The sequence below is a fragment of the Pelobates fuscus genome, chromosome 6 (genome assembly GCF_036172605.1).
Source record: "Pelobates fuscus isolate aPelFus1 chromosome 6, aPelFus1.pri, whole genome shotgun sequence".
In the NCBI taxonomy this organism is placed as follows: domain Eukaryota; kingdom Metazoa; phylum Chordata; class Amphibia; order Anura; family Pelobatidae; genus Pelobates; species Pelobates fuscus.
The window spans coordinates 291268368-291291292 of record NC_086322.1 but is presented as its reverse complement, the minus strand read 5'-3'; the positions used below and the strand labels follow the sequence as shown (position 1 = coordinate 291291292).

General features: G+C 40.6%; 1 protein-coding gene across 1 annotated transcript in view; it reads right to left on the bottom strand.

Moving 5' to 3' along the window:
• Positions 1-17818: 17818 nt before the first annotated feature.
• The window catches only part of PREX1 (phosphatidylinositol-3,4,5-trisphosphate dependent Rac exchange factor 1), a 248191-nt gene continuing 243084 nt past the window's right edge, over positions 17819-22925 (bottom strand). Inside the window, exons 37-40 of the mRNA XM_063459441.1 lie at positions 20842-21029; positions 20186-20288; positions 19829-19896; positions 17819-18203 (exon numbers count right to left, since the gene is read on the bottom strand). Coding sequence (XP_063315511.1) covers positions 18161-18203; positions 19829-19896; positions 20186-20288; positions 20842-21029 — 402 coding nt within the window. The 3' untranslated portion in view covers positions 17819-18160. The remainder of the gene's footprint in view (positions 18204-19828; positions 19897-20185; positions 20289-20841; positions 21030-22925) is intronic.

Here is a 22925-nt window from a genome sequence, read left to right as displayed (position 1 = left end):
TTAGTTGACGATCTCATGCAAGTCTTGCCCACTGTGTATTGGTAAAGGGGATGAACTTATCTACCCAGACCCAAGAATGTTTAGGTGAGAGGTACAGGGTAACAGCAGCACTTGTAGAAGCCTAATATGTCAAAGAGAATTAGTGTAAGCACCATCAGGTATTTTGCAAGCGAGCGTTTAATCTGCATTAGCACTGCAGGATTTTCAGGCTTTACTCAGAAAGTGAAGAGGCAGAGGATTTCTGAGGTCAAAATTAAGCTTGCACACTGTGATATATGCAGTACAGGCTTTATCAGTGATGTTGAGAAAGTCCGCAATCTCTAGTGTGTCCATCTCTTTGTGTTTGGAAGTAGTTATGTAACAGTGGCTGGTATACAGCACAAACACATAGGGTTATACACAAATACCGGATTTTGTCCAGGTGGACAAAGTTCGGTGAAAATGGGCAAATTCCGACCAGAGTGGCAAATCTCATATTTTTTTAAAGCTAATTCGGTCGGAATTTGATTAACCAGACAGAATTTGCAACAATCGTCCAGATGCATTCAGAGCCTGCTTCGCAAATCTAGACATAAGTAAATCTTATGAACAATGTCTGAATTTTGCAGTCTGATTGGTGCCATACTGCACTGAAAGATCAAAGCCATTCGGACATAAGTGAATAGACCAGTAATGCTTTCTGAAAAAAAGATGAGTGTCGGGAGGCGCAAAGTGAAAGATATTGTAGCCACAAATGAAAAAGAGAGCAAAATTAAGACATGAAAAAAATGAGTAGATACGCCATATTCTTTTAAATGATCTCCACTGATGTCAGTCAACAAAAACCGCCATCATGCGCTTTTTCCATTCTTTTGTCTTGGGTACTGTGGGCGCAAGGCCTGTTGGATTGAGTTTCAGCATCTCTGTCTTTCTCTACAGCAGGCATAGGCAACCTTCGGCACTCCAGATGTTTTGGACTACAACTCCCATGATGCTTAGCCAGCATTATGGGTGTAAGAGCATTATGGTGGATGTAGTCCATAACATCTGGAGTGCCGAAGGTTGCCTATCCCTGCTCTACAGCGTCTTACCTGGCATATTAGTATTGAAAGTGTGACTGCCATCAATCTCTGGCAGCCTGGTGCATTGCCGGACCTTTGACCCACAAAGCACCGTTTTTCTTGCAAGGGGAAAATATGAAACGTGAAAACATCGATCATGTTTTCACGTTTCATATTTTCCCCTTTTCGAAATAATGTGAAATAAAGAGTTAAGCATACAGCGAGGGAAGAGCAATCCTCTAGGCCAGGGTTAGGAACCTTCGGCACTCCAGATGTTGTTGACTACATCTCCCATGATGCTTTGCCAACATTATGGCTATAAGAGTGCTATGGGTTATATAGTCCACAACACCTGGAGTTCCATAGGTTGCCTACCGCTGCTCTAGGATAATATATTAAGGAGAGATTTATCCATTTCTATATGGACCTCGGATAATTATTCAAAAAGTCTAAAATGTGTAGTTTCTTTTCCTGGATCAACTCCATTGGTATCTAAAATGCCTTTGTTTTGAGGCTCTGTCCATTGCAATGAAGCATTTTATTTACAGACAGTAAATGCACCATATTGTGTCGGATTTTAGGCTGTGTCTTCATTAATAATTTGGTCTTAATGAAAGCTGGGGGAGGGGGGAATTGGGGGATGTTACTTAGGCATTATTCCCCCGAGAGGGTGTAACTGAGAAGACTGCATATTTTGTGTGTGTTTAGATCTCTAACCTTGGCACAGACACGTCGTTTCATTTTACTGTCAAACTCAATTAGTCTTCACCTGCGACCGTCAATGCTATTAGCAGGAGACGTAGAAATGGCGTTCAGAGGCTGATTGGCTAGAGCCTGGTATATGTGTAAACACAACTCAGGCCACATGTGCTTATTAACCCCTTAACGACCGCTGACGGTTCAGGACCGTCAGCGGTAAAACGTGCGTTTGGACCGCTGACGGTCCTGAACCGTCATAACGGTTTTGGGCTACTTACCTGATCGCCGTCGGTCCCACGGCGGCGATCAGTGCTCCACCCGGTCCAGGGGGGTTGCCTGTCTGCCCAGGCAGTCCCCCTTCGGCAGATCAGGACCCCACGGCCATGTGATCACTCGATCACATGACCGCAATAGGTGTCCATGTGTCTGCCTGCAGGGGGACTGTCTGTGCTGACAGGCAGTCTCCCTGCAAGTGAAAAATCCAAAATAAAGTGTAAAAAAAAAATCTGTGTAAAAAAAAAAAAAATATGTGTATATATATGCTATATATACATGTATTATATCTATATATACCTATATATAATATATGTATATATATCATATATATAATGTCACACTAAGTGTATTTTTATATTTATATATACGTATATAATTATAAAAATACACTTATATTTAAATTACACACGAATATATACAATATATATAATAACTATATATATGGTATATATATATTATTATAAAATACAAATAATATGTTAATAAAAATAAATAACAAAAAATAAAAATAATTTTTAATAATTAAAAAAAAATTATATATATATATTCAGTTTTATTCTAACAGTATTTTGATATTGATATATATATATTTATATCAAAATATACTTAGAATGTAATGATATATATATCTATGTATAAATAAATAAATAAAAATAATACGAAATATACATATGTCCACATACATAATTACATAAATAATTTCATAAATATACACGTAGACGTCAAATATATAAATATGTATATATATTAAAATTCTACGTGCATATTTATGTAATATTTTTACCTAATTAAGTAATTTTAATGATTGCAATTTGAGGGACCTGCCTGCCAACCCAGGCCAAAAGTACAGATAATTTAATTTGCTAGCACTGTGTTTAACCCTGTAACTTTCTATGACACCCTAAATCCTGTACATGGGGGTACTGTTTTACTCGGGAGACTTCGCTGAACACAAATATTAGTGTTTCAAAACAGTAAAACATATCACAGCGATGATATTGTCAGTGAAAGTGAAGTTTTTTGCATTTTTCACACACAAACAGCTCTTTCACTGAGGATATTATTGCTGTGATATATTTTACTGTTCTGATACACTAATATTTGTGTTCAGCGAAGTCTCCTGAGTATAACAGTACCCCACATGTAGAGGTTTTATAGTGTTTGTGAAAGTTACAGGGTCAAATATAAGGCTTGATTTTACTTTTTTTTTTTTATTGAAATTTGTCAGATTGGTTAGGTTGCCTTTGAGAGCGTATGGTAGCCAAGGAATGAGAATTAGCCCCATGATGGCATACCATTTGCGAAAGAAGACAACCCAAGGTATTGCAAATGGGGTATGTTCAGCTTTTTTTAGTAGCCACTTAGTCACAAACACCGGCCAAAGTTAGCGTTTTTTGCATTTTTAACACACAAACAAATATAAATGCTAACTTTGGCCAGTGTTTGTGACTAGGTGGCTACTAAAAAAAACTGGACATACCCCATTTTGAATACCCTGGGTTGTCTACTTTAAAAAATATGTACATGTTAGGTGTGTTTCGGGGATTTATGACAGATAACGGTGTAACAATGTCACTATTGATACATTTAAAATATATATATATTGAAACAGCAATTTCCTACTTGTATTTATAGGCCTATAACTTGCAAAAAAAAAGCAATAAAGCATGTAAACACTGGGTGTTTTTAAACTCGGGACAAAATTTTGAATCTATTTAGCAGTTTTTTTCATTAGCTTTTGTAGATAAGTAAAAGATTTTTCAAGTAAAAGTCCAAAAACATGTTTTTTTTTTTATTTTTCACCATATTTCATTATTTTTTTTAAATACAATATATGACATAATATAAATACTGGTATGTAAAGAAAGCCCTTCTTGTCTTGAAAAAAACAATATATAACTTGTATGGGAACCGTAAATGAGAGAGCGGAAAATTACAGCTAAACACAAACACCACAAAAGTGTTAAAACTGCTCTGGTCCTTAACGTACAAACATCGCAAAAACAGGCCGGTCCTGAAGGGGTTAATGTCGCCAACAGAAAAAAATAGACATTTGTGTGTGATACTGAAATTACCCCCCACTGCTGAGAATTCCATGAAAATATCGTACATTCATTTAGTGTTTGTTCATTATATAAGGAGTTGTGCTAAATTAAAAACCACATTTAAACATTTGGGTGAAAATGGTTCCAATTCAGCGGTTTTTCCAGTTTGATTGTTTTAGCCAAATGTTTGCAGTTTGGTTGTTTAGAGAATGAATGTATTGCCTTTATATGTGCTGCCAGTATTAATACATGTAGTTATACATACCTCCCAAACACCCTGATTCCGGCAAGACAGTCATGATTTCTGGGGCCGAACCCTAAAGCCCTGACTTTGTTACATGGTGTTAAGTTTTTGGGATTACGTTCACAGCACTAATACCTTATAAATGACAGAAATAATAATAGGCCCAGGAGGAGGGTCTCTCTAAAAGCGACCTTCTCAGTCCAAGATGGCTCCATCACCTTAATTACTGTTGCTGGCTGCTGTGGCTGGCTGAAATTGACGTGCTTTATGGGTCGGGAGTGGTCCTTAAACACTGGATGTGGGTTCCTTGCTTCCCACAGCCCGGCGTTCTGTCAGATTTACCTACCTTGTCAGAATTCTATACTCACATCACATCCATTTACGCAGATCAGCCGTTACCTGGGCTGCGCATGCGTGCAAGCACTCCTGATGGGTAGTGAAATATGATGCAAGGTGGGAGCATGCGGGAGACCACTGCATCACTTCCAATGACAAGGCATCAGCTGGAATGGTAACTCCTCCTCCGCAAGGTCCTGGAAGGTAAGTAAAGATGGTTTCATACTGACATTATAGTTAGTGCATTCACTAAGCACAGGGACATGGGACATTTAGCGTTAAGTGAGGGTTTAAATTAGGGTTAGGTTTCTAATTTCACTTATCTCACTCCTTAACCTAACCCAGGGAAAAATTCAATTAACCCTAGGAATCTGACAGAATACTGGCCCCCACTGGAGGTGTGGCTAAAGCAGAGATTACACACTTCCTGATAGCCATACCAATTTATACCAGCAAAGGGCACTGTGACAGGCTGTAAGTGGTCTCTCAGCCAATCTTCTCCACCCATTGCTGTCTAATACTTCCTCATTGGCCAGGCTAATATGTACTCATTAGTCCAAGCAGCACAGAAGGGATGGGCAGATGGGGACTAAAATGGAATGGTGACGCCAAAGAATGCCAGACACTATAACCACCTCAATGAGATAAAGTAATTACAGTGTCTACAGTGTCCCTATAAGACTTGCAAAGGATCATTGGAATTCTAGGTACTTGAAAAAACAGTAGCTCTGCCTTTGGCTATCCCTGTTTTCGGGTATTTGATGCACACCCCCCCCCAGCTGTGGTCCTTTAGTTACCCAGTGCTGTGCTATGCTCTGCTCAATTATCTCTATGTATCCATGTATGTCAGGATAGAAATAATGTATCCTATAAAATATTAATGGATACCAATCAGAAAGCAGTAGGAGACGTTTACAATAAAAACAATATTCAAAATCTCTTAAGAGGTTGCTGCAATTAAACATGGTCTGATTGGTTCTTTTTTTGTGAATCACATACAATCCATGTTGTTTGTCTCCGAAGGCTCGCTACCTGAGATTATCCTCTACGAGTGGCAGTGGGGTTATTCAACGTCGATATTAAAACTTTCATTACGTGTCTCACATTGCTACATTCTCTCCCTGTGCTGCAAGTTCATTTTATAGCGCCCGCAATTTATCTTTTTCATTAACTTGTACTGCCCGCGTGGTCAAATCTTGAAGGTACAATTGTTCATCCAAGTTCGCTTGCAAAGCTGTAAGTCCTGGGCAGGAAGAGTCCTTATCACACCAACATTGTAAATGGCTAAAAAAGAGACACTTTGGGAAAGAGTTATAAAAATACTCTGTTCTAAAAAGTGGTGCAAAAAAAATGTGAAAAAATAGTCACCAATGGATTGTACCTGCTGATGCCACTCGTGTCAATGGTGATCGTTCTAATGTATTAAACGTGAAGAGGTCACTTTTTATAATTCTTACCTTCTTGTTTTTGAGGGGTGATTTGAAAAAAAAAATCAATGTAATTTTTTAATGTTTTACTAATATCTATTTTCATTTGTATTTTTATAGCCTTCACTCAGAACTATTTACTAAAGTGAAAATTGAAAAAATAAAAAAAACCTACTAACTGAATAATTTTTAACTGCCCTTTTTCAAGTGCATAGAGCGTGGGCCTTTTTTTTTTATCTTGACCTAGACCAGGGGTAGGCAACCTTCGGCACTCCAGATGTGGTGGACTACATCCCCCATAATGCTCTTACACCCATAATGCTGGCAAAGCATCATGGGAGGTGTAGCCCAAAACATCTGCAGTGCCGAAGGTTGCCTATGCCTGTACCTCGACTAGTCCCAGGAAATTGCAAAGACCAATTACTATATATCTATCTTTCTTTGTAATATATGGACTACGTTTTGCCTTTGAATTGGTTGTTTGTTGTTGTGTGTGGTTGTTAACATTCCATAATGGTTCATTCGTGGTAACAATGCTGGATTTATGGCGTGTGGGAACCACTGTTGTTTGCTGTATAAATTTCAAGATATGTAAATATTGTGTGTATTGTTTTTGGAGTATTGACATGTATTTTATATAAATTCGTTTAGTGATCCGCTGGCTATAAGTTTGGCCCATAGTCAGGACTGAAAATGCTAATTTAATTGGCTTATTAACCTACTGGCTAATTATATGATTGAGTTCATGCCTTCCCTTTTCAAATCTGTCCCTTAGCGTGGTAGAGGATTCTGAAACACGTCCGTGTTTTCTGTCTGGTGACCCGTGACCATGTTGAGGTTTTAAATGGAGGAATAAAGTGTTTAGAGCATTTTCTTAAGACTGATTTAAGTACTCAGGTTTTTATTCCATGGAGAGTTTTCCATTGTGTACTTTACAGAAAGGAGGTGCTGTATCTTAGCAGAGCCGGATCAAGGTTGCCCAGGACCCTATGTAGTGTGCCAGATTGGGGCTCCCTCCTAGAGCCCTGGGCTCTGTTTCTGAGTGATGTGTGTTGACTGAATGTTGCCATTTATAATTGGACGAGGGTTGGTATGAGATCAAACAGAGCATTGTGTCAAATTGTAGAAAAAAAATCCTCTACCTAATCATCCATTGTTTATTGGCAACACGTGATTTAGAATGGTGTTGATTCTGTGTATTCAAATCCGTTTTGAATCAATCAATCTGATTGGATTGTTGTTACTGTGTTACTTTGTTTTATAGAATGTGTACAGGATGATACGGTCATGCTAATATGACAGCTAAGCATCATTAGAACTAGAGAGTATTGTAGTGGTTATGGTTCAGAAGAATCTAGGTCCTGTTTTTAAGAAACTGTTTTTATCAAGTATTTCCTGGCCATCAAAACCCAACCCCTACATTTGATATGTGATCCTGACAGGCCTCCCAACTGTCCCGATTTTGTCAGGACAGTCCCTATTTTAGTATACTGCACTACCTCCTGATTTTGTACCCAGGCAGCACAGAGTGAGCACATCATTAGACGTGCTTGCGCTGTACTGGGGGCAATAAGACCACACAAATACCGCTTCCGCAACATTCTCCGCATGGTCTTCTGTGTTGGGGGCTCACCGGAGAGGCAGTCACTCAGCCTGGAATCCGTGATACCCTTTCATTGGGCCGACCCACCGCCTTTCCACTCCCACCAATCCTGATACCACATCATACCTCAATGTTGGGAGTTAAGTTATGAACAAATCCCATTTTTTTAAATCCTCAAAGTATTGACTCTGCATGGGCACACAATTTAGCCATCAGATCTGTCTGATATCAATTTTGTGTGAGTGGGGAAGGCAGCCTTTTCTAATACATTGCTGGGATCGATAGTGCTCGGAATTTTAACCATTACCCGTGTATTAAAAATATAGCATTGAATGTGGGATCTTCAGTAAACCTGTTTAATTTGTATTTTTTAATATTCTAAGCATGCCTGGAAGATATACCGGATGATAAACTTTAGGATTCCTTCAGAATATAAAACATAAATCTCACATTACTTGGAAAAGCTAAATAAACACATGGTTTTATCACCTTTGTGACCGTTTGAGAAGGGAAAATAAATGAACAGGTATTTGTGATAGGGAGGAGGCGCCACCTGCTGGTTAAAAGGATGAACAATAACTTTAATGTGTAAGCCTTGGTACATTTAAAGGGTTACTCAGAGCAACACTTAATTGGTTTGAAGTGGTCATGGTGCCTGGAGTCTGTATGTGCAGAGTTTTGCTTTGAAACTGCTGGAGGTGTAACTAAGTTCCAGGCTGGCTAACCATTTCTGAGCGAAATTGGCGTCTTGATGCCAGCACGTGCCGCATTCAGGTGCCAGTGGGCCAATGGCTGCACGCCCTCATATCCCCCCTGTCCTCTCTGTAATCCACCCTCAGGTGAGGGGTAGTGACGTCAGCCAAGGAATATCGGGATGGAGGGAAAAATCCTCTCTCGGATATGTAATTATTTTTTTTATTTTTTTTTTTTAACTTGTGGTGGATTTGGTTGTAGTAACCCTTTAAGAAACATAACAAGGAAATAATTTTAGAAAATATATACATTTTAATATAATGGATTTTAAAAAGCTGAACCTGTCAGCCAAGAAACGTGTTAAAGTGACAGAAAACTGATACAGGTAACGTGGATGAATGGACTTAATCTTAACATATCCGTACAGACTGGAAGGACCAAGTAAGTGCCAGGAAAGTGTCAAAACATTCCTACATTTTTTGACCGCTTCTTGTGTGTCATTTTGATCAGTAACCCTGCTGCTAGCCCACTTTCCTTAGCTTCTGCACTTACACTATTAATTAATGCAAGTTCTGGAGGCCATCCCGCCTCCCTCCCCCCCCTCCACCCCCAATAATATATTTTTTTTTATATATATATACTAGCCCTGATCAGGATTTGAGTAGCACCCAACCATTCTGCTCACCGGTACTCCATGCTGTGTCCTGTAAAATGCTTTAAGCATAGGAGAGATGATTGGAGCAGAGAAGTGGTGATGCAGCCTGTATCACTTATCACTCTGATGCTAAAGTCTAAAAATGTAGGATACCACCAATATTAGGGGGGGGGGGGAGGGAGGGGAGGCAGGGTGGTTTAAACAAAATATGGCCATACAGTGCTATAAAATCCCCATATTTTGCACATGAAACAAGTGATTGTTGGGAGGTATACTGACATAGTCAGAAATATCTTAAACTGGTATAAACGTATATATTTTTTCACTAAAATTCAAAAATATAGTTGCACAAAAGTAAATTTGTATTTTCACTGGGAGGTTTATCGCATTTGGTCTCACCACAAACTTTTTGACACCAAGCTATATGCTCTTGGAGATACGTCAAAATCCAGGCCAAAACAGGCGCCATGCCGACGAGACCCACAAGGTCGTAACTACAGTCCTTGGCTGATTTCTGGTCACCTGATCCTTTTGGATCACAACCCAAACTATGGTTTAAAAAACAAAACAAAGCTGTGTTTAAAACAGTATCCATTGCTAGGGGTACTTGCAGAACATGCAGAATGAGGTCTGTCTACATGTCAAGATGGGAACTCTGAGATAGTTGTGCTAACATGATTCCTCGAGTTTCTGTCACAAAGGGGGAGCCCTTCAAAGTTCAGTTTGAGATATGCTTGTCATGCACAACAGTAAATTTTGTACAGGAAACACACAATACATTTCTATATGTAGTTCAGATTAAACATTGTATTCAGTTAATATATTCAACTGTCCCATTTCCTACGCACTACACAATAACTATTAACTGGGTTTCGCACTCTCACAAATTTTTAAACATACTATGAAACCCGTATTATTAAGTCGAAACACCTCTCTACGCTATACAAACTTCTACAAGATGAACACATAGAACCACTACCTCGGTTTACAACCTCCTGGGTCCGAGACCTCAACCTAACACCCCAGGATTGGAAAGTAATTTTTACACACATGTGGTGGCTATGCCCAGCTATTCAGACCTACTGGAATCGAGTAGTATCAATTAACCATGCTATAATAGGAGTTGCCCAAACTCTGGAAATCGTACTGTCCTTATTACAACCAGACCCTATACACAAACAACAACAAAAATCGAAATAAACCACTTACTGACAGCTGCAAACCCGACTTACGCCTAGCTCTATATATACATTGGTACCTACAACTACGTGCTAGAAAACCTCCTCCCCTTCCCTCCCCTCCCCTCCACCGTCTTTCTCAACGTGGCAGCAGTGGATAAATGTTGGGTCCCCTGGACTAATGTAATACTCAGTTGTGTTCCGGAGATATGTGATATTCTGTTACCACCTATACGCTGACTCGTTACATTCACATAGACTAAGCTTACCAACACTTGGGAACTTAATATCCAGTAGAATATGTTATATATAGTTTTCCGGGAGTGATTTATTATCCAAAGCCTAATGTATCTCCAGACATTACCTGCCTAAGTAAATGAATGTCAGAGACCGGTTGCACATATCACTAGGTAACGTTGTAATGTTGATTATACGACTATTATCTATGGATCAACTCCACTATACTTGTGAGTATACCATTATATATTGTATGTCCATGTACACAAAAAAAAAAAAATTGTATACAGATTAGAATTTAATTTACTACGATCTTCGATGCTTTGTAATTTTCCAAGGAGCATAGGTGGTCACCACAATACTAAAATGATTACTGATAATAATCATAATTAAATTTAATTAGTAGAAATTCCACTATTACCTCCTAATACTATGTCTCATCTGCACGGTTAGGCTTAGACAAGTGGGAGAGTCTCCTGAGAGACTGCATGTTTAGTTAACTGCATGTGAGAACTGGACGTGGGACTGCCTCAAATGCCACGGAATGCCATTGAACTTAAAATGATCAAATAAAACGTGTACAGCACCAAATTTAAATTAATGCCCCCTTACACATACACAACGTCATTAACTGAACTTAAATGCAAAATTGAGGCTAAAATAGGCCAGTGGTGGTGAATACAGGGGAATTGGGCGGATCTCTTCATATCATTTATTTTAGGATACTCCATAGAACATATTCCACTAGAAACACACAGGTACAGGTTATGCATTAATCCTGTATAATGCTTTGTGGGCCAAGCTGCTAAGGAGGCCCCTACAGCACAGTTGTGTAGTGACACCTGCTGTCTGTAAATGGCAACGCAACCTGTGCTCATGTTTTAGGATTAAGACACTCTGTAGTGCTTTATGCGTCCTTAGTGTTTCTTTAACACAACCACAATCGTTACTTAAGATCTCCTTAACCCCTTAAGGACCAAACTTCTGGAATAAAAGGGAATCATGACATGTCACACATGTCTTGTGTCCTTAAGGGGTTAAAGGAAAATGGCTGTCCTATTATGACATACTAAAAGATTACACGTATCGCAGCCTCTGTGTGTATTAATGTGCAATGGATATATTTGAGTAAATACTTTCTTCTTTAGTACGTTTTCCTGGCTTATTCTCACGCTGTGTGGGCAGCCATTTTAAGTCCTCTTTGGTCATGAGTACAGTTTATCCAACAATAAAACTGTGCAGGTAATTAAGAGCTAGTGCACGTTCATATATTAGGACATTATATTTAAGCACTAGGCATTTCAAAAGTGTGCGCAGGGATAGTTAACTTCCGATTGTGCATAGTAATAGCAGATACGTGGAACTTCTGAACAAGGAGGGCTCAAGATGGCTGCCTCCGTGTAGTAAGGGTAGGCTTGGATGGAATGCACTGGAAACTCACTTATACACATCCATTACAGATTAATATACAATGTGGCTATATTAAATGTAATATTTTATTTTCCGTTGTGATAAAAAGTGATAACCGTTTTCCTTTAAGCATTACATCACACAGATGGTGGGGATTGTTCCACCCAGGCGCTTTACACAGAGTGGTTTGTCTGCTCTGTAAATTGTAAGTACACCTATTTTATCCAGCACTTTTTTTAACAGACAGTTGCAAGAAAAAGTATGTGAACCCTTTGGAATGATATGGATTTCTGCACAAATTGGTCATAAAATGTGATCTGATCATCATCTAAGTCACAACAATAGACAATCACAGTCTGCTTAAACTAATAACACACAAAGAATGAAATGTTGCCATGTTTTTATTGAACACACCATGTACACATTCACAGTGCAGGTGGAAAAAGTATGTGAACCCTTGGATTTAATAACTGGTTGAACCTCCTTTGGCAGCAATAACTTCAAACAAACGTTTCCTGTAGTTGCAGGTCAGACGTGCACAACGGTCAGGAGTAATTCTTGACCATTCCTCTTTACAGAACTGTTTTGGTTCAGCAATATTGTTGGGATGTCTGGTGTGAATTGCTTTCTTGAGGTCATGCCACAGCATCTCAATCGGGTTGAGGTCAGGACTCTGACTGGGCCACTTCAGAAGGCGTATTTTCTTCTGTTTAAGCCATTCTGTTGTTGATTTACTTCTATGCTTTGGGTCATGTCCTGTTTCAACACCCATCTTCTGTTGAACTTCAGCTGGTAGACAGATGGCCTTAAGTTCTCCTGCAAAATGTCTTGATAAACTTGGGAATTAATTTTTCCTTCGATAGCAATCCGTCCAGGCCCTGACGCAGCAAAGCAGCCCAGCACCATGATGCCCCCACCACCATACTTCACAGTTGGGATGAGGTTTTGATGTTGGTGTGCTGTGCCTCTTTTTCGCCACACATAGTGTTGTGTGTTTCTTCCAAACAACTCAACTTTGGTTTCATCTGTCCACAGAATATTTTGCCAGTACTGCTGTGGAACATCTAGGTGCTCTTGTGCAAACTGTAACCGTGCAGCAATGTTTTGTTTGGACAGCAGTGGCTTCCTCTGTGGTATCCTCCCATGAAATCCATTCTTGATTAGTGTTTTACGTATTGTAGATTCGCTAACAGGGATGTTAGCATTTGCCGGTGATTTTTGTAAGTCTTTAGCTGACACTCTAGGATTCTTCTTCACCTCATTGAGCAGTTTGCACTGTGCTCTTGCAGTCATATTTACAGGACGGCCACTCCTAGGGAGAGTAGCAGCAGTGCTGAACTTTCTCCATTTGTAGACAATTTGTAACCCTTTCCAGCTTTATGCAAGTCAACAATTCTTAATCGTAGGTCTTCTGAGAGCTCTTTTGTGCGAGGCATCATTCACATCAGGCAATGCTTCTTGTGAAAAGCAAACCCAGAACTGGTGTTTTTTATAGGGCAGGGCAGCTGTAACCAATACCTCCAATCTCATCTCATTGATTGGACTCCAGTTGGCTGACATCTCACCCCAATTAGCTCTAGGGGTTCACATACTTTTTCAACCTGCACTGTGAATGTTTACATGGTGTGTTCAATAAAAAACATGGCAACATTTCATTATTTGTGTGTTATTAGTTTAAGCAGACTGTGATTGTCTATTGTTGTGACTTAGATGATGATCAGATCACACTTTATGACCAATTTTTGCAGAAATCCATATCATTCCAAAGGGTTCACATACTTTTTCTTGCAACTGTAGAGAGCACTATGGGCCTTCTCTTGTGTTTTTATTTCATATGACCTGCACTGAAAATATCGTCAGAGGAATATCCTACATGTGGGGAGTTTAAATACCACTGTATGCTGTTTTAACTCGAGCTGGTTATAGCTCCCATAAATGTGAGTTGGCATTTCTTAACCTCAGTGTTGTCTGTGGCCATAGTCCTTTACGTTACTGCACCATTGGTCCCCTCTGTGTGTTTTTTTCTTTCATATATGCTGATGAGGATTTGACCCAAGACGTCTTGAGAATTTCTGAAGAATAATCTGTAAATTAGAAACTTTAATTTGCCTGTTTCCCTGGTATTTTTTTCTATTATTTATTCACTTTGATCTTGGCGCACCCTGTACTTGTTGTTTTCTGTTTTGCCAGTCCTTTGAAGGGTTTTGAGGGTTACCCTTCCTTCCAGGTGTGCAGCCTCCCCCTCCCCATTGTGATCAATTTGGATAGCGCGGTTCCATCCCTCTTTTTTCTTTATTATTACATCACACAGAGTCCTTTTTATTCGATGGACAAGTAACCACAACTGAATTTTCAAATTATTTATTTCATACACGTTTTCAGAATTAAAATGACAAAGTAATATTTACACAACCTGGTGTCCTACCAGTAAATATAGAGCAGTATTAATTAAAAAACAAACAAACAAAAAAATAAAACATTTTGACAGTAACCCTTGCATTTTCCTTTTAAACGGTTCATTTTGCAATTAATGCCCATATTCTGCGATCCTATATTAAATAGTTAATTTGAGACAGAACCTATGGGTTAAGACTTTTGATTTATATTTCCAAAGGCCTCCTATAATTTGGTTTAAAAGGAATTGAAAAAAAAAACCATGGTGGTACTTTAGTCCAAAATTAGCCAATCCGGCGATCTAGGTTCTTTCCATGGCTAAGGTCGAGATAAAATATTAAGAGTTTTAAAAATCTGTTTCTATACAATGTACATGAATTTAGAAAATTTGAAAAAGATAGACTGGTTAACGTTACTTGTTTTCTCAATCTAAGAATCCTTAGCGGACACCATTTAATGACTACACTTACAGATTCCTTTTTTGCTCGCTTTCTGATTGCTTCAATAATGATTGAGGAGAGAATGAGGCCTCTTGAATAGAGGTCTGTAATTAGCAGTAGTTGCATATAAAACTCTTCTAACCAAAGCTTAACACCCACAATCCTTTGGGATCACAGTATGTTACAAGGATGAAACTGTTACCAGTGCATTACGTAGCATACATATATAGGCTAACGAGATAAAGAAAAACACTTTTAAGCTAAAAACGGTAGAGCTTCTGGAATGTGTAAAATAGAGCCATTTAGAAAGATGAAAAAAAAAATTAAAAGAAAGGTTGTGTAATTCCAATGGTACGAGATGAGAGAATGACGGGTGTTCTTTTTAATATCATGTGATTTGGATTTAGTCCCGTCATCATGTCCGCAATGATTCATTAAATTAAGGGGGGGGGGGGGGATATCTAAGCAATATAATAACACTACGGACAAAAATAGTGGGATGATACCCTAACCGTTATAATGTGCCGTCGGAAAATTAGAGCAAGATTTACTAATCTAGAAATTGTCTGGACCTAACCAGCTAATTTACAATTTGTAGGTCACAACAATCAAGCAATGCAAAACTTTACATTTTTATTTTTGCCATTTTGAAATTTGCATGTCAATTATCATAAATTGTCATTTTACCAAATAAGCGTAAGAATTGTGTGAATTCCTACGTGTTCAGCTTAAAACGTACTAGTGGGAAAAAGTTGATTCACGATTTAGGGATAACAAGGGAAAGAAACGTTACTTTTTGAAAAAGTCTTTTGAATTCACAAAGATCTTAACGTATCTAATTTCTTAAAATTTATTTATTTACCGTAAGTGGTTAACTTGTTTTATTTTTTATTTCTTTCTATTTAAGGCATTAGTACGTTCATATTTTCTGTTTCATTTTAGTGCTTTCTCCAAGCAGTTTTGTAATTTTTAACATTTTAATGACGATGGATAGACACATCACTTTAAGAAAAAAATGTCTTGACCTGTCCATCTCCGGATATGTGAAAACTAGTAGAAATTACAGATCGTTGAGAGGGAGGGTGAGGCTGGACTAAAAGCCAATGCGGTTAGAGGAATTGATCAGCGTTTGCTTGTCATAGGACATCTGTGTACTTGTTGCTCATTGCAAATCCAAAGTATGGTTTCTCTGGGTTTTCTGAACAAAGGCAAGGTAAATTAAACTATGTTTAACCCTGTTAAAGTACAGACGAAAATATACATACATATATATCTACTTTGTGCAATTTAGGCAACCTCACTTGAAACACAATCTATTATGAATTTATCGTTGGTTCCCCTTTCATCTTGAGTCATTGCGTTGTAGGGTGTGGAACATGGCTCCATGAGATGATAAACTTGGTGACAAAATGCTATAAGGTCACTTTAGAGGTTTTTATTTTATCATCTGATCAGCTAAATTATGTTTGAATTACAACCACGTGCTTAATGTGAAACTTATGCTTAAATTCTAAAACGGTAACATACCGGTTAAGGCCACAATACCTTATTTATCAGTGTATCTTATAAGGCAAATCCCAGAGGCGTTATATAAAACATATCTTGTTCAGGGAGGTGTCTTGTGGGTAGGATTCACCACATATTTTTAACAGTTATAATTCTGCCTCTTTACTTTGTTTCAATGTGACGATGGGGTTCAAATTATACATATATGTATCCAAACTCCATTTTAAAAATATTATTTCAAAAATATTAGACTTATTGCTTTTCAACTGAAATTAGACCGACTTTATGTTGCATTTTGTCTTGGGCTGTTAAGGGATGTTCTGTTGGCCTACACGCATAGATTAATATGTTCCCTTCAAGTTGACCAATTTCATATCTTTACTTAATGTTTCCTGATGATGGCGGCAGTGTGCATATAACAGATCATTTTGAACTCTTCTAGATTATCAGCCTGCCAGCATTTTCTGATGTCATTCCACAATTTCTCTTATACTCTGATTTAGGTTATATCAGAGAAGTCTACAGTTTGATAGCTATTATTTTAGACCTCGGGGGCAGTGCTGCTTAGCTGATAACTCCTCCCCTTCATGTCCAACAAACCAGATCCCCTACCACTGGTCCACAACTTCCCTCACAACAGGAAAATAGAAAAATGTGGAACACTATGTGGGAACAATATGTGACTACCAAGACACCTTCATATTAGACAAATACCTATACATATATACATTAAGAAAGACATACTGAGTGCCAAATAACCATATCTGCTTAAATTCCCCCCCGCCCCCTTCACCTCTAAGGTAATCCCATAAATAATAATATCCTCGTCAGACTTGCAGTAAAAGCAAATGTCTTCAAATACAACAGTACATCCACTTAAATTTTAATATTTAATACTGGCAAAGGTAGAAATTAAAAAATAATGTACCCCCTTCTATTTACATAATTTGCAGTTTCTCTAAAATCTTTATAATACTTGTATTAAAGTATTTAAATACTGACATTATCCCAATGTTAAATAATTGTAAAATCTATGTAAACTCCTGCCATTGGAATAACTTTAAGTAAGTTGGTCCCATACCAGAATCTAGTATATAGTACAGTTGTCCAAGCCACCGTAGCTATGGGTGACGCTTCGTATGTTTGTGAAGTACATTTCCTGAAACCTGCCTGAGCGTCATATGAAATGTCCGCAATTATTCGACGGTGGCAAGGCTATCCAATGCCATGTTCCCAGCAACATAAATACCTCTCGGTTATTAAGATCTTAACTGTTCCAATTACATTTTTTGTTGGAAATTTTCTATAATTATAAAAAAAAAAAAAAAAAAAAAGATAGCCTTGAGTTAAGTAAAACTATGCTAAAATTTTAAATATCAATTACTGAAGGGTTAAAATGTGAAAAACGAGGTATTTTAGATTGTGAAATTGTAGGGAAAAAATGGCGACCTTGAAAATAAATACTAAAATTAAAAGAAATTAAAAATATATCGTTTTTGTGCTGTTGCACGGCAGAAAGTGCAGTTAGGCTGAAATAAGTGGTGCTCCAAGCACACAGGACCAGACCAACCACTTCTTGACAAGTGGTAAGGTAAATCCCATTACATCATGACTGTCCCGGCATCAGTGGGAAGAAGATACAGAGTTATATGCTTGACGAATCAGTAGCATCCATCCAGATGTCTTCCGTACTCATGCCCAAGTGTGGACAAATGCATGATGTCCACGTGGACAATTTCATTTGGCCTCATAATGAAGCAGGAAGGTTTTGGCAGTGTGCTGTCCAAAGTCCAGATTCTTTAGCCTTTGAAGAAAAGTCACAATCCAGTTAATGTTCTGGGGTTATTTTTGTGCTTCCTGTTAGCATTTCTAAAGTGGAAAGCCAACCACAACAATTTGTCTCTGGAGTCGGTGAGTGTCTTCATTACCCACCGAAGTTCAAGGACGATCACTAGTTTCATCTGCAGTCCTTCATGTTCACAAGTCACCATCTACCGGTGGTAGGCATAGTCTGTAGATCCTTGAAAAGAAAGACCAAATTGCATAAAGGTGACATTTCTCAGATGCCATTGTAGCTTATACAGATAGGTAATTAAGAAAAGCTCAGCTGTTAAAAGACCACTACTGTGTACATGATATTTGTTCATAGTGACTACACATCGCACAGAGTAACACGGAGGGGAGATCCTACAGTGAAAAGAGGACGATGTGTATCTTCCAAAATGTACTGCTTTGGGGGCTGTATTCTTAGATAGCTGATATGTATGTTGGTTATGGATATGGTTAATGTAACTTCTAGAACATGCTAACGGCTAACTAATAAGGCAGAATCCAAATAGCGACATATTATTTTCTATTTGACCACTGGATATACACTGAACAAAATTATAAACGCAACACTTTTGTTTTTGCCCCCATTTTTCATGAGCTGAACTCAAAGACTTTTTCTATGTACACAAAAGGCCTATTTCTCTCAAATATTGTTCACAAATCTCCCTAAATCTGTGTTAGTGAGCAGTTCTCCTTTGCCGAGATAATCCATCCACCTCACAGGTGTGGCATATGAAGATGCGGATTAGACTGCATGAATATTGCACAGGTGTGCCTTAGGCTGGCCACAATAAAAGGCCACTCTAAAATGTGCAGTTTTACTCATAGACATAGAATACCTAGAAACCGCATTCTGTGCTGAGCGGCGAGGAATGCGTCCGCCATCTTGGCCCGGTCGCCGCTCTACTGAAGCTATTGAAGAACACCTGGAAATCCCATCTCACTAAAGGTAAGTGAAGGACTTGGGGCACTTATAGCCCTTAATGCCCCTACCCCTTAATATCCCTAGCCCTACCCCAATGCCCCTACCCCTAATCCTTAATACCCCTACACACACAGTGTTAAGGACTATGTGTGCTGGGATAGAGGTATTAATACCCCTGTGCTGGGGTAGGGGTATTAACACTGTGTGTGTAGGGGTATTAAGGATTAGGGGTAGGGGCATTAATGGGTAGGGGCATTAAGGGCTATAAGTGCTCCAAGTCCTTCACTTATCTTTAGTGAGATGGGCTTTCCAAGTGTTCTTCAATAGCTTGAGTAGAGCGGCGACTAGTCCAAGATGGCTGCCGCATTTCTCGCCGCTCAGCACAGAATGCCATAGATGTGCAGCATCTATGTATTCTAGGTCTATGGTTTTACTGTATTAGATCTTTGCGTTCAGCTCATGAAAAATGGGGGCAAAAACTAAAGTGTCGCGTTTATAATTTTGTTCAGTGTAGAAATTTACGTGAGGGAAAAAGTGCATGATGGAGGCTTGGCAAGGAAGGTAGAAGACCCAATGTCTAGTCAAAAAAATACATTAGTCAAAGGAATACTCCAAGCACCATGACCACTTCAGAGATTGGAAGTAGTCATCGTACTTGGAATCAGTGCAGCGTTTCGCTATGAAACGCACATATGGAGTGTAACTCCTCCTCCGGCAGCATCATTGGGGTGTAATCAGCCAGAGTTCTGGGCAATGAATGGCCAAGGACTCGGCTTCCAGCGTCTGCGGCTCTGCAGAACCAGGAAGCAATGCAGATAAGGGTTTCCCCTAGTACCAGGGAACCAGACTAATCCTGGCACCATAATCACTGCACAATGTCATCCACTTACCGTGGTGCCGTCTGTGGCATTTGATCCATTACTTTTAAGTTTTTTGCAGATATTTCCACGCGGGGACCCTGAGAAGGAGAGAGAAATAAATATATCAGAGCGAATGTTCTAATAAAATACAAAAAAATATTTTAATACTGAGTGATCTATGATACCAGCACATTTTAATATCAATTCAAACATTCAAAATGCTGAGAATACTTTCTGGGAAGTAGGTTTATTGCTGAAATTATAATGTTTTGTAAGGTATAATATTCTTTATTAGTTTTATTTCCATCGGAAAACATCCTGGCAGCGCCCTGTAGTGGTTATGGTGCTCAGAATGTCCATATAAATCTGAAGGATCTTTACACTCACCTGTTTTCTCATTATGTCTGTTGCTTGCATTATACACTTTGGGAGCAGCCCATGGCTCCGCGCAAGTATAGCCGCCTGCTCCAGGGAAACACTCAATGTACTCCTGCGCAATAAATGTAATGCAGAGAAATGTTAATGTAGAAATTAGGACAAGCAATGCTTTCTTCTGCTTTTTTCTGCCTTTCAGCTATATCATGAATCATAGTGGGAATCGTGTGTAAAAGTAATTGTGGGGGAACATTCTAACAGTGGAGCCATCAACAGCCACATTCCGTTGCTTTTCATGGCAACTGCTTCCCCTTTTTAGAACGTTGCCCCAGAATTACGCTTTATATCAAACAAGTCCCCAGTGTGTTAGAGCGTAACAAAGAATAAAGTTCGAAATACACTTCCAGGCAATTCACACTTTAGTGAATAACCTCATCTGTTTAACGGGTAACTTGCTGTGTAAGAATTTAAGAAGAGTTTAGTATGTTCCCCTATTTCTTGCACACAGTCCCAATATTGGACTTCTCCCCTGTGATTTGTACAACCCTCCCCCCCCCCTCTTCCCCCTGTTCCCACTCCACCTCCCTCCAAGAATACTTTTCAATGTCGACAAACATGCCTTTACCAGGCAGTTAAGGTTTTAAGGAAAGATTTGACTTGGGGCTTACCTTTGCATTCCTGTCCCACACATTACGATCTGGCAGGCCCCGAGCCGATAACAAAGCTCCGAGGAGGTGGATAAAAGTCCGGCTCCGTATATATTGCTGTTAGCATATCCCGACTGGGGAAGTTTTGTACTAATGTACAATTTCATGAGTCTGCACAGCTCATCCAGTGCATTCATAGGACGAATCAGCTGATAAAATAAACAGAAGGAAGAATGGAATATGAGTGGCTATTTGAGACAAAAGCATACCTCCCAAATGTCCCTGTTTAGGAGGGACAGTCCCTATTTTGGACCCATATTCCTCTCTCCCTCTTTTTTTCCTATTGCCCCTCTTTTCTAGGAGCTCCATATTGTTGGTGTGTCTGAGTGCATAACAGAGCTCCACAGCAATAATACTCCCAGTAATGTGTCTGGATGTATAACAGAGCTCCACAGCAATAATACTCCCAGTAATGTGTCGGAGTGTATAACAGAGCTCCACAGCAATAATACTCCCAGTAATGTGTCTCAGTGTATAACCGAGCTCCACAGCAATAATACTCCCAGTAATGTGTCTTAGTGTATAACCGAGCTCCACAGCAATAATACTCCCAGTAATGTGTCGGAGTGTATAACCGAGCTCCACAGCAATAATACTCCCAGTAATGTGTCGGAGTGTATAACCGAGCTCCACAGCAATAATACTCCCAGTAATGTAGCCCTATGTAGCTAGAGCGCAGCTAAGCGGAAAAAGGCCTTGACAGGGGTTAGGAGGCGGGCTTAGGAGGAAGTAAGCAAGGGTTGGAATTATGGGTAAGTGGGATTGGCTATTTAAATGAGCAGCCATTTTAGATGAATCATTCTAACTTTCTACCTGGTTGAGTTTGTGTTCACCTCGGTGCGCGCGGACTTTGCTTGGTCGGATTTCTTTGTCTCCTCTGCAGGAACGATGGACGATGTGGAGCGCTTGCTGGAGGGGATCAGGTCGGCTGCACGGCATCAAGGGGCGGACTGGTTACGGGCACAGCTTGGCCCTGCCCTGGCGGAGGCGGCGGATCGGGTCGGTGATGGCGGGAGACCGGTTCGGGCCCGGAGGCCCCCGAGGAGGTTAAGCCCGGGCGCGGGGCCCGGTGAAGTTGTGCCCAGCGGCAGTAGTGTTCCGGTTACGGCTGGCAGCAGGCCCGGGAGCCGCGTGGTCGAGGCCTTGCCTCCCCGCGTGCGGACGGAGCCTCTGATGAGCGCTAGGCGGCGAAAGGATGCCGTGGACGGGGGCGCTGCTGCTTGCAGGTCGGAGGCGGCCGGGCGGCCCCCTGGTGCTTCGGGACCCACGGAGGGGAGGCCTAGGAGGGCTTCCCCCCCATCCGACACTGGAGACGATGATGAGTCTGGAACCGGGAGTCCGCATGGCAGGCATCAGGCAAGTGCAGGGGGCTCCGGTCGGGGCCCTCTTGGCGGGAAGGTCGCTCGGGGAAGCTCTGCCACTAGGGGGGACAGGAGTAGGCCGGCTGAGGGTGCCCAGGCCGTAAACGTAAGGGGGGAGGGCCCTGGGGCCCCTAAGCGTAAATGTGGCTCTAAAGGAGTGAGTTCCAAGGGCGGTGGGGGTTCTCGGGAGGGGGCCAGGTCAAACAAAGGGTCCCCCGTAGGGGCGGTGGGTAGTTCAGGGCCATCGGGGTCGGGTAAGCAGGGGGGAGTAGGTAAGGGGGCGGGGGAGGGGGTTTCGGAGTTGGTTAGGCAGGGGCGTAGGGTAGGCCGGGAGCCGGGTCTCTCCGTAGTGGGGGGGCGGCGAGGGGGTCCGGGTTCTGGGAGTAGTAGCGGCAGTCCCTCGCCCGTTAGATCTCTGGGGTCCCGGGATGCTCGAGGGCGGTCAGGTCGGCACTGCTCCCCCTCGGATAGCTCGGCAGGGGAAGGTGCGGCACCTCCTCGATATGGTCAACGGGGGCGGCCTGCTAGTAGAGACGGGAGGAGTCGTAGCCCCAGGGGTTCCCAGGTGCCACGTGGTGGTAGAGGTCAGCGGGAGGCTTCGGTGCAGAGCAGGCGCTCCCGGGGTCGGGACGGGAGGGGTATTGATGTTCGTTACCCCCTACCCAGGACTTCTTCTCCTTGTTC